We start from the raw sequence: 13,181 nt of genomic DNA, 5'->3' as shown, positions 1-13,181 counted from the left end.
ATAAACCTCTGTAAAAACTCTGCTAATATAAGACAATAGTCTCACATATTATTTTGTTAGTGTTGCCAGCTTAAAATCACAAATAATAAAGTCAATAGGGGTTGAATATGACATTTTATTCAATAGTTAGTTACTCAAAATCGGTTTTTAAATTAGTTTTGAAAAAACTCAAAGTAATAAAATTTACTGCGTAACTGAGTAATAAAATTAATGGGCGTTGAAGCTTAAACGCATCCCTCATTAAAAACACTTTTAATAATAATAAATATAAATTAAGTTGCCGGTGCTTTTGATAGCGAGGAAACATGAATGCCTTCTCCCACAGTGTCCCACTGCTGTGGTATTGGAGGAGCTGCGTTTTCCTGAGTGCAATGTGCTCCCAACTCCCTAATAAATTGACGGTAACGATGTATAAGCGCATCATGATAGTGGTTATTTTTAAAAATCCGTTCAGGGTTCGTAAAATGATTGCAACCAGTTGAGCCTTGTATAATTGATCAAGTGGAAAAGTTCTGCAACTTAAGAGATCCAGGTTATACCAAGGACTGTGGTTACCGACTAGCGACCATGCCGACAAAGTCGTCTCCAGGATTTCAGTAAGGAACGGCTAAATATTCCCAAGTATGTTGGAAAGATGTAGAATCGGTGTACAAAAAACTATTCTTAAAAAATAAATGTACAAAACAAAAAAAATATATATATTATATATATGTATATATATATTAAACAGTTCAAAAATTCAGAAGTTTTTTAATTTTTCGCTTAATATCAGCAGCATCTTCCGGAGACGTTAGCTGATTAATAATCTAATTTCTGTGAGGTTCATGGATTCCTCAATGTAAAGCCCATCCTGTCGTACTTCATCGCCTCCGGAAAACAAAAAGAGTGTTGTTCTGTTAAAAATAATATAACGCTACCAAACTCTTGGAAACAACCTTCAGCCTGCCTAAGTCCGCAAGAATTGCATATACATACGTTGAAAGATCCCACCTACATGTTTTTTTCAGCTCATCCTGTCGTGCTTGTTGTTCTGTTATAAGTAATATAACGGTGCCAAACAATTGAGAACAACCATCAGCCTCCAAAAAGCCTGCCTAAGCGTGAATAAGTCCAGCCAGATTTATGGCACTTTGTTTAAAAAATTGCATATACTCTTAATAGCTTGAGATCGGTAAAATAAATCTTAATAATTTTTGGTTAATTATTTCTAATTATATTTTCTTTTTTCACCCTTTGCAGAGGGTAATTTCAGTCAAAAGTTTGCAACGCAGTGAAGGAGACATTTCCGACCCTATAAAGTATATATATTCTTGATTAGCATCACCAGGAGAGTCGATCTAGCCATGTCCGTCTGTCCGTTTGTACGCAAACTAGTCCCTCAGTTTTAAAGCTATCTGCTTTAAACTTCCAAAAGTTGTCTTTATATTGCAGGGCGATTATATCATATAAGCCTAGTATTCAGATCGACGAAAACCGTACGCCAGTCATGAGAGAGAGCGAAAAGCAAAAAGCTGGCGTTCACTTTTCGTCGGGCCTTTTTAAACGTCGGTCCACAGATCTGTCTGCGGAAATGAACTTTGGGTGAACCCTAGTGAAAAAATTTAAAAATTTAATCTTTTGGCGTGCGCTTTTCACTGAACATTATAAGAAATGGAGGGAAAAACTCAAAAAACTCACAAAAGTCGATTGCAGGTGTTTACATGTGAGGACAAAATAACATTAATACTTCTGGGGTGCCTCTTGTCAGAGCAAAATGTTTTTTAGGTCCAGAATGTACGAAAAAACACAATAAAAGTGCAGCTATGAACTTTAAATTAGCAAATAATTATCAGTAAATTAAAAAAAACAATTGTTAAATTTAAATTGTATTGTTTTTTAATATCTTTGTACACCGGCAGACTTGTCTTGCCAAGGTATTTGATAATATCATTTAAAGGCTCTTTCCCGCAAATACGATATTTGAATTTTAACTGCTTGTCAACAAACCCAGCTGATTGACAGTACGACCGTAGCACGTTTAAATCTGATGAACTCTCGAAGCTTTGGTCACACTAGAAAGATTAAAGTTTTTACGCTAGCGTAATCGTTTGTCGATCTGGATACTAGGCTAAAGAAACAACCGGAAAAAAAATTAAAAAAAATAAAATAAAATGTTGTTTTACATTTTTTTTTTTTTGGTATTTAAATACTATGGCATTTCAGTTTTAATTAAATTAAGGTCGTACTTTTTTTTTAGCTCCCATAAGAAAATCGAAAAATCAAAAAAAATTAAATGGAAAAAAATTGTATTTTGCTGTTTTGTATTTATCAAACTATTGCTTTGAGATTTAGTAATTATTTACTATATCAGAATTTCGGTTTAGTGTTGTCAAATTCGGACAACAATATCATATAGCTGCCATAGAAACGATGGCTAAATGCATCGCAAAATCGGCATTGTTTTTATAATTTTATAGGCATACAAATCGTCGTTTTGTTATAATTTCGGCTTGCCGAAGTTTGCTTCCTTTCCTGTTTTTTCTGCATGTTTTCTGATTCAATTTTTTTTTGAGTGAATTTAAAGTTCTCTATGATTAACAAATTAATGCTTTTACAGTGTCTATGATTAATATTCACTGTGGCTATCAGAATCCTAATGTGGCAAAAATAAAAAGAAAAAAAAGATTTATTTCAATTACCTTAAATTGTGCTTATGGACAACCCTCCCTTTTATTTAGACTGTGGACCCCAAGTCTGCTTATACTGTTTCTTCAGTGTACCATTGTGAAAGTTTGCTTTCTAATTTTGTATTCGATTTTACGACGACCTTGTTTGCTACCTGGAAATTTCTGTGTAGTCTTGTTTTATTTAATCTTTGTAAATGATAATTCTGTGCGTTTAGGAATTTCTATGCTAGGGTATATAATCGATTAATGGATTATGTCAATAGGTATTTTATTAATACTGAGTGGATTGTTCTATTATGTCACATATCTAGTTCAACTTTGTCTTCAATATTTCTTTCGATTTTTAAGCGCCGTGCAATTTTCGTGTGTACCGTGAAATCTTTGTACTTTTCCATTCGAGGTAGGGACTTTATTGTTTCGAATTTAATAGACTGCTTATTACCGCAATATACTTTCTTTGGCCGCCGATAGAAGTTCATAAGTTGTAAGATCGCGTATGGCACTTCTGCAATGGTTCTGAAAGCGATCGGTTGGACAATTGAAAACTTTGAAAATTTGTCTACGCAAGTGAGAAAGTATTTCTTTACGGTTGAAAACTTTTAATATTTCGCCTGCGTATGAAGGAACGCCTGTTTCTCCAAGAATGTGTTTCATATATTTTGCCTTGTAAACATAGTTGTTAAGTATGTACATATTGTATTTAGTGTAAACATCCTGTAATGTGATACGAATTAGTGAGTACGTTGTATAAATTAGAATTAAGAATAATGAATGAATGTGAACTTGACTAGAACTTACGATAACTATTAATAATGTGAAGATAACTTGACTATAATTTTAATCGATAAATATACAAGAAAGGAATAAACACATGGAAATAAAGAGACAATATTAATTTAATTAAATAAAGACCATCATTTGCAGCCTTTTGATTTGTTTTGTTATACGGTGATGGTCAAATTATGCCGTCTCGGAACATGGCTTGTGTTTCCTAATTTTACAAAATTGAATTTCTTCCGAACCGCTGTTAGTAATAAGATTTTTAAACCCTTGCAAAGGGTATTATAATTTCAGTCAAAAATTTGCAAGGCAGTGAAGGAGATTATTTCTGACCCAATATATATATATAATATAGTATATATATTCTTGATCGGCATCACCAGGAGAGTCGATCTAGCCATGTCCGTCTGTCCCTCAGTTTTAAAGATATTTGATATTTTCCCAAAAGTTGTCTTTCTATTGCAGGTAGTATATAAGTAAAATAGCTGCCATATACATACAGTTTGTCAATAAAGTGTTTTGACAATGGGAAAAAATGACATATTTCAAGTTTTTATACGATAAAAAGTAAGTTTGCAGTGTTTTTTTATTTTTTTACAATTTTATTATGATTATGTTGGTATCTTAGAGAAAATTAATGAACAAAAAAACTAATTTCTTTAGTTAACTTTCTTAAAAATAAATAAAAACAAATAACATTCAGTTTTCATACTGTCAAGAAAGTGTTTTGACAAAAATGTAAAGTGTTCTTATTCTCTAAAGAGTAGCATGTTAATATATTTTATGGTCACCTTTGGCAGCGCAAACGTCCTCCAATCGCGATTTCATCGAATATATGAGTTTTTCCATGTCCAATTTCTCCGGATGGCAGTTTTTCTCCACTATGGCAGTTTTGAGATCATTTTTGTTTTTGGGGCTTCGTTTTGCCACTTTCTTTTTAAATATGCCCAATATTTTCGATTGGGTTTAAGTCTGGACTCTGGCTGGTGTGTCCAGCACTTTTCCGCAATTGTATAGGTACCACATAATCACCGTATTCGCCTTATGCTTAGGGTCATTATCTTGATAAATTTGAATTTTGGTTGGTTTCCATAAAAAAATACAAATTTCTTTGCACTGCACCAAAGATTTGTCGTTAAAATGTCCAAATATTGCTTAACATCCATTATATTTTCGATGAAAGCCATCCCTTTGCTCAAAATGCAGCCCCACACCATAATGGACAGTTTTCCAAACTTAACTGTCGGAATATTATTTTGAGTCTGTAAGGGTGTCAAAGGCTTTCGCCACACTCGGGATATTCCTTCATTGTAGTATAACATCATATTCGTTTCGTCACAGAATAAGACATTATTCCAAAAATCCATTGGCTTCTCTTTGTGCATTTTGGCAAACAAAAGTCTCTTTTCGATGTTAACTTTCGAGAGCAACGGCTTCTTATGGGCTACGCGGGATGTATAATCGTTCCGTTTAAGCAGTTTTCGGACGGTTTCGAGGGAAACATCGACATTAATAGTCTCCTTGTGATCGATTGCAATAGATCTAAGAGAAACTTGATGGTTTTTGGCCACCTGCCTTAATAATTTTCGCTCATCTCCGTCCGAAATTCAAATTTATCAAGATAATGACCCTAAGCATAAGGCGAATACGGTGATTATGTGGTACCTATACAATTGCGGAAAAGTGCTGGACACACCAGCCAGAGTCCAGACTTAAACCCAATCGAAAATATTGGGCATATTTAAAAAAGAAAGTGGCAAAACGAAGCCCCAAAAACAAAAATGATCTCAAAACTGCCATAGTGGAGAAAAACTGCCATCCGGAGAAATTGGACATGGAAAAACTCATATATTCGATGAAATCGCGATTGGAGGACGTTTGCGCTGCCAAAGGTGACCATAAAAAATATTAACATGCTACTCTTTAGAGAATAAGAACACTTTACATTTTTGTCAAAACACTTTCTTGACAGTATGAAAACTGAATGTTATTTGTTTTTATTTATTTTTAAGAAAGTTAACTAAAGAAATTAGTTTTTTTGTTCATTAATTTTCTCTAAGATACCAACATAATCATAATAAAATTGTAAAAAAATAAAAAAACACTGCAAACTTACTTTTTATCGTATAAAAACTTGAAATATGTCATTTTTTTCCATTGTCAAAACACTTTATTGACATACTGTATGTAACTGAACGATCGGAAATGCCATAACTTTGGTGTTTGTAAAGATTCTATGGGTTTTATAATTGGCCAATCAATCCGACCTACCAAGTTTCATAAGGATCGGCTGACTATATCCTGTAGCTGGCATATAACTGAACGGTTGGAAGTGCCATAAATTTGGACTTTTTAAAGTTGGGAATTTGTGATTTTTTATGAGTATTAAGAATGCATAATTTTGGAGGATATAATTCACAGAATATTCTGCAAGGGTATATCAACCCGCCCGAAGTTAGCTTTCCTTTCTTGTTTAAGTTATTTTATTATTCAAAAATGTTTAATTTTGTAAGGTTTTTTAGGATTTTTGGTCTCGTTCATTTATATTTAAATATATCAATATGTCGTGGATTGGTTGGACAATTCAAATTATAACGACTGTTAGCTTTGATTTGTCTTTCGCTTCTCCTTCGTTTTCATGTGCTTCTGTGCTGTTTCTTCGGCTCTCCGAATGGAGGCAACTGATTCTGTTGTCAACGTTAGTCTGTGCACTGGTGTGAGCGAGATAGAAGGATGCAGGTGTCCGCATCAAAAAGGGATAACGGAAAGTTCTCAATGGTGTGTGTATTGGAATGTGAGAGCGAGAGTGGAATAAAGTAGAGAGCGACGCTTGCAAAAAGGGACGCAAGCAGTTTTAGAGAACATTCGTATTTGAAGAGCCAAACTTCAAAGATCATGCCACGCGCCAGAAAACGTTTCCGTTCGGACCACGAAGAGCAGCCTGAAGCGGAGGACGATTCCAGTGAATCCTCGACATCAGAAGTGGGATCGCCCAGGCCTCAAATCGAAAGTGAAAATAATCCGAAACTGCTTTTGGAATCACAAAATCGTACTTTCTCGGAACTCATAAAAGCAATACAGCAAGCCCCGAATGACGCAGTTGCCATTATATTGCCGAACTTTAATCCTGATCGTGCAAGCGCGGATGCAGTATCATGGAGTGCTACGGTGGATTACATTCTTTCCGAAAACAGTCTAGAAGGCAGCGCTCTCGTGATGGCTCTCAGTCGGTCTTTGCAGGGAAGCGCGTCTCATTGGCTTGCACAAACGGTCTACTTTGGGATCACATGGACGCAGTTCAGAGAACTGTTTTTGCAGAATTTCGCCGGAACGGAGACCTTGGCTGCAACTGTGTTAAATCTGCTAAATGGTCGCCCAACAGAGGGAGAATCTATGTCGCTGTATGGAAGCAGAATTGTAACATCCCTGGTGTCCAGGTGGAAGTCCCTGACGGTAGAGCAAATTGCCGTTTCTGTTGCTTTGGCGCACGTGGCTGGATTGGACAAGCGACTGCGACGCTTGGCTTTTACTACAGAAGTCAATTCTCGGAACGAGTTGCAACAGGAGTTTAAAGCCTTTTCTTTTGATGCTGGACCGAGCCGCGGTACTGGTGACGTCTTGTCGGCCCTGACTAATAAGAAAACAAGACCCTTCTCCAATATCAAATGTCACAAATGCGGAAAAGAGGGTCACAAGAAGGCGGAGTGTCGTTCGTCTGGTGTGCAACCGCGACATAGCCAACTAGCTACTCAACGTTCTGGACATAATGGAGGAATAGAAGGAAAGGAAGGGCATGTGGCTACTGTGTGCCCGGATCGTGAGGAGCGCTCAATGCCGGTCAAGAGGGATTATGTTAAAGATGTCAACCTGTGTACCGTACTAGAGCCCCTTGGAACTTTTCAACAATTTGGTGAGTCGTTCCAATTTTGTTTTGACTCAGGAGCCGAGTGCTCGCTTATCAAGGAAGCCGTCTCTCTAAAGCTGTCTGGGCCTAGAATAAATAACGTAGTAATTTTAAGGGGTATTGGTAGTAATACGGTTTGTAGCACCCTACAGATATTGGCTAAGTTTTGATTTGTGATCATTCCTTCGAAGTTCTTTTCCATGCAGTTCAAGATAGTTATATCAAATACGATGCTTTGATTGGGCGTGAAATTTTGAGCCAGGGAATCGGTGTAACAATTACATCAAATTCACTTTCAATGTTTAATGAAAAAACTGTATTGCCTGTCTTAACTTCAGATTGTGTTCCCGATTTGGCCAATGTTGATACCGATCTAAGTGGTTTAGATAAGGATAGGCTAATATCAATGCTTCAAAATTATTCTGGTTCGTTTATAAACGGTATTCCACAAAGTCGTGTAACTACGGGGCAGCTAGAGATTCGACTGATTGATCCAAACAAGACAGTCCAGAGACGACCTTATAGATTGAGCGTGGAAGAAAAAGAACAAGTGCGAATGTCTATTAAACAGCTGTTGGATGCAAACATTCTAAGACCAAGTTGTTCCCCCTTTGCAAACCCGATGCTTCTTGTTAAGTAGAAAAATGGAACTGACCGTCTCTGCGTTGATTATAGGGAACTGAATTCGAACACTATTTCCGATAAGTATCCGTTGCCACTTATTTCGGACCAGATAGGTAGACTAAGCGGTGCTAAGTTTTTCACCTGCATAGATATGGCAAGCGGATTCCACCAAATCCCAATTCATCCGAATTCGATCGAACGAACAGCGTTCGTTACTCCGGACGGACAGTATGAGTTTGTTACCATGCCATTTGGGTTAAAGAATGCCCCTTCCGTATTTCAACGAGCTATTAATTGTGCTTTAGGTGATCTTGTTCATTCGTATGTCGTAGTTTACATGGACGACGTTATGGTAGTAGCAGGTACCAAAGACGAAGCTTTAGAAAGACTTGATGTAGTTTTACAAACCCTAACTAAAGCCGGATTTTCCTTTAATATCACCAAATGCTCATTTCTTAAATCGTGTGTTGAATATTTGGGGTTTGAAGTTAAGGCAGGTGAAATAAGACCCAACCCAAGGAAAATAAAAGCATTGACTGATCTGCCGCCCCCACAGTCTGTGACCCAACTGAGATAGTTCATTGGTCTTGTTTCTTATTTTAGACAATTTGTCCCTCAGTTCTCACAATTGTTGAAACCTCTGTATGCATTAACTTCCAAAAGCATATCGTTTGAGTGGAACCCGGAGCATGAGCAAGTGCGACAAAGAGTAATTTCTATCTTGACCAATGAACCCGTACTCACTATATTCGACCCACTTTTTCCGATTGAGCTTCACACCGACGCCAGTGCTGATGGTTACGGGGCCATTTTATTGCATAGGATCGAGAACAAGCCTCGAGTGATCGAGTATTTCAGCAAACGGACTTCCCCCGCCGAATCACGCTACCACTCATACGAGTTGGAAACGCTCGCAGTATATGTCTCCATGAAGTATTTCCGTCATTACTTGCATGGTCGTCAATTTACGGTATTTACGGATTGTAATTCGCTCAAAGCTTCCAAAACTAAAGCCAAGTTAACTCCTAGAGTGCAAAGGTGGTGGTCGTATATGCAGGTTTTTAAGTTCGATATTGAGTATAGACCAGGTGATCGAATGGCTCATGTAGACTTTCTCTCTCGAAACCCAGTGTTGGAAGATCGTAAAAACTTAAAAGGTATAACCGAAAAGCGTATAAACTTGACAGAGATTACCGACAACTGGTTGCTGGCAGAGCAGCAGAGAGATGACGAAACATCATCCATCGTGTCCAAGTTCCGCAATAGAGAACTTCCTGAGGATATAGCAAAAACCTTTGAGTTACGTGGTGGTACTCTATATAGGAAAATTCAAAGACATGGGAAAACTCACTGTCTTCCTATTATTCCAAAGCCCTTTAGGTGGTCTGCTGTTAACAACGTGCAGGAGGCAATTATGCATCCCGGTTGGGAAAATACCCTCGCAAAAATGTACGAGTAATATTGGTTTGACAAAATGTCCAAGTATGTCCGTAAATTCGTTGACAATTGCATTACCTGTAGGTTATCTAAACCTCCGACTGGCAAGGTAAAAGCTGAATTGCATCCCATTCCGAAAGTGAGCGTCCCGTTTCATACAGTTCATATTGATATTACAGGGAAGTTTAGTGGTAAAAATTACCAAAAGGAATATATAATCGTCCAAATAGATGCATTTTCTAAGTTCGTCCATTTGTTTCACACACCAGACTAGACTCTGAAAGCTGCATCAAGTCAGTGAGGTCTTTAATATCGATTTTTGGGGTTCCTTCCCGTTTGATAGCTGATCAGGGACGTAGCTTTGCGAGTACTGTGTTTCGTGACTTTTGCTCAGCACAAAAGATAGATTTAGATTTTATCGCAACTGTCGCCAGCCGGGCCAATGGCCAGGTCGAACGAGTGATGAGTGCTCTTAAATCTATGCTAACTGCTGTTGAAACAGGCAAGGGATCTTGGCAGGACGCTTTGTACGAAATTCAACTGGCTCTTAATTGCACTCCCAATAGGGTAACGAAAGTTAGTCCAATAGAGTTACTAATTGGAAAAGAAGCTAGACCATTTGGTCTTGTACCCGTTGCTGAAAACGAGAGTGTAGCTGATGTAAATCTAATCAGAAATATAGCTAAGCACAATATGGAACAAAATTCCAAATATGACAAATTGAGATTCGATCGGAATAAAGCCACTATTGTTAAGCATAAAGTTGGGGATCATGTCTTACTCAAGAATGAGGAGCGACATCGGACAAAACTAGACCCCAAGTTTAAAGGCCCATTTTTAGTTGCTGAGCTATTACCAGGTGATCGATATAAATTAAAAGCGTTAAAGGGCAATCGAACTTACAAATATTCCCACGAATTTTTACGAAGAATGCCTGAGAAGGGGATTACCACAGAGCATAACGAGACGGTCATGGATGAAGATGATGTTGATCGAGCCGGTAATGGCTGCGATGATTTATGAAATAAGAAAATGTAAATGACAACTGTGTGCTATGTGATGGCCGGTTGGTCGAGAAAGACTTAAATTGTTAAGTAAAATGAAAGTTGTTAGAGATAGTGATTGACGATGTGAAAATGTGATTGCTTATTGGAGAAGCAAATGAAAATGGAAAATTAATATTGTTTGAATTGATTGTATTGTCCTTTGTTTAAGTATGAGGAAATGTAAGTTCGATCTGCTATTTAAGAACTAAGAATTCTGTATAACTTTTGAATTTAAAAGATCAATATTATTAAGGAAAAATGCTAAGTTTAATTTGCTGTTCATAGACTAATAGCTCATAAGGCTTCTGATTAATGAAAATATAGTTATTTTGCATTGTCTTCAAAGTACATCTAGTTCTATTTATTATTGGGAGATAATATTTTGTAATGTTTTAAAGTTGGAAACACTCGAAGACGTCGCTTCTCCTTCGTTTTCATGTGCTTCTGTGCTGTTTCTTCGGCTCTCCCAATGGAGGCAACTGATTCTGTTGTCAACGTTAGTCTGTGCACTGGTGTGAGGGAGATAGAAGGATGCAGGTGTCCGCATCAAAAAGGGATAACGGAAAGTTCTTAATGGTGTGTGTATTGGAATGTGAGAGCGAGAGTGGAATAAAGTAGAGAGCGACGCTTGCAAAGAGGGACGCAAGCAGTTCTAGAGAACATTCGTATTTGAAGAGCCAAACTGCAAAGATCATGCCACGCGCCAGAAAACGTTTCCGTTCGGACCACGAAGAGCAGCCTGAAGCGGAGGACAATTCCAGTGAATCCTCGACAAATATATTTTTTTACAGTCAAAAATATCAACAGTCCACTGTTCAAGAAAGACTTAGTTAATGCCATTTTATGCGAACTACCAGTACTGGCATTTATTCAGCACAAATCAATAGAGACATTCCCGGAAACACGCAGGACTATTTTTTTCCCTGAATTACTGATATGGCGAATGAGGTTGTCGCAAATTGTAATATCTGGCAAAAGGCAAAATATGATCGACACCGAAACAGATTCTCGGAGAAACCCCTACACAGGCGAAATATACAGCGAAATACATGTTTTCGACCAACAAGAAATACTTTCTCACTTGCGTAGACAAAACTTGTTAACTTTTAAGCCTAGTATCCAGATCGACAAACGATTACCCCAGCGTAAAAACTTTAATCTTTCCAGTGTGACCAAAGTTTCGAGAGTTCATCAGATTTAAGCGTGCTACGGTCGTACTGTCAATCAGCTGGGGTTGTTGACAAGCAGTTAAAATTCAAATATCGTATTTGCGGAAAGGAGCCTTTAAAAGATATTATTAAATACCAGCCAGCTGTTTGTACCTTGGCAAGACAAGTCTGCCGCTGTTCAAAGATATTAAAAAACAATACAATTTAAATTTAACAGTTGTTTTTTTAATTTACTGATAATTATTTGCTAATTTAAAGTTCATAGTTGCACTTTTATTGTTTTTTTTCGTACATTCTGGACCTAAAAAACATTTTGATCTGACAAGAGGCACCCCAGATAGTATTAATGTTATTTTGTCCTCACATGTAAACACCTGCAATCGACTTTTGTGAGTTTTTCCCTCCATTTCTTATATTGTTCAGTGAGAAGCGCACGCCAAAAGATTAAATTTTGTATTCTTTTCACCCAAAGTTCATTTCCGCAGACTGGCAACGCTATGGAATTTTCTGGTATTTTTTTCGTCGATCAGGGGACCGACGTGAAAAAAAGCATGACGAAAAGTGAACGCCAGCTGTTTGCCTCTCGCTCTCTCTCATGACTGGTTTTCGTCGATCTGGATACTAGGCTTTACCGGCGACCAAAGACAATATATTGCGATAATGATAATCGAATAAATCCGAAACAATTAAGTCCTTTTAAAGTAAGCTGGATAGCGCGCCAATCGTTTCATGGTACCTCGAAAGAAATATTGAAGACAAAGTTGAACTGATACTTCTCGCAGCTATGTGACACAATAGAACCATCCACTCAGTAACAAAAATCAAAAAAGCGACCTACTGACATAATCCATTCATCGACCTTAGCACAGAAATTACATAGGGATTAAGTCCTAAACGCACAGAATATTCAGTTTCAAAGATTACATAAAACAAGACAGGTAGGAGACAAGGTCTTCGTAAAATAGAACAGTATTTAAATATTTTTTTTGGGTTTTTTTTTTCTGTATGCACAACATTTTGAGAATATTGTGTTAAAGTTTTAGATCGATCCCTAACTTATGGACAGTTGAACGTAGGTAAGTTAGCTTGTTTTGTATGGGTTTTCAAAACTTTAAAACGCTCTCCTGAAAAGTTACCCTTTTCAAAGTCGGTGTACACGATCCTGCAAAATCTATCGGACGGATCGTTTTGAATTTTTGCAGTTGTTCTCAACTAAATTCTTCAGGTAACGCTGTCCAGTTGTTTTTTTTAATTTATTATTTTTAGAGCAACAAATAACGTTTTAGGCGAAAATCGGTGTTTTTGACTTTCAAGTGCCCTAAAAAATCGAAAAAAAATGAAAACTCGACAGCGTTACCTGAGGAATCTTGTTCTTTAACTAATGCAATTGGATTTTTTCATTTCAGATAATTCTGTGACCGGTTATCGTGTACACCGCAAAACATCTTTTCTTCGAGGCGCCGCCGGAGATTGCTGTATCTCAGTCAATTTTTAAATATTTTTGGAAGAAAAAAATCACACATATTGTTTCAATGTTGCCCAATCACATGCAAAA

The 13,181-nt window shown here is 37.2% G+C and overlaps 1 protein-coding gene across 1 annotated transcript; it reads left to right on the top strand.

The window, feature by feature from the left end:
- The first annotated feature begins 5,782 nt into the window (after positions 1-5,782).
- On the top strand, positions 5,783-11,588 carry LOC123038033. The gene has a single exon (XM_044461487.1). It carries the CDS (start codon positions 6,342-6,344, stop codon positions 7,518-7,520), a length of 1,179 nt encoding a protein of 392 aa, XP_044317422.1. The 5' UTR covers positions 5,783-6,341; the 3' UTR covers positions 7,521-11,588.
- The last annotated feature ends 1,593 nt before the right edge of the window (positions 11,589-13,181 follow it).

The sequence above is a fragment of the Drosophila rhopaloa genome, unplaced genomic scaffold (genome assembly GCF_018152115.1).
Source record: "Drosophila rhopaloa isolate 14029-0021.01 unplaced genomic scaffold, ASM1815211v1 contig_36, whole genome shotgun sequence".
NCBI lineage: Eukaryota > Metazoa > Arthropoda > Insecta > Diptera > Drosophilidae > Drosophila > Drosophila rhopaloa.
Note: the sequence above shows the minus strand (reverse complement) of the source record. Positions and strands in the feature narration are given on the sequence as shown.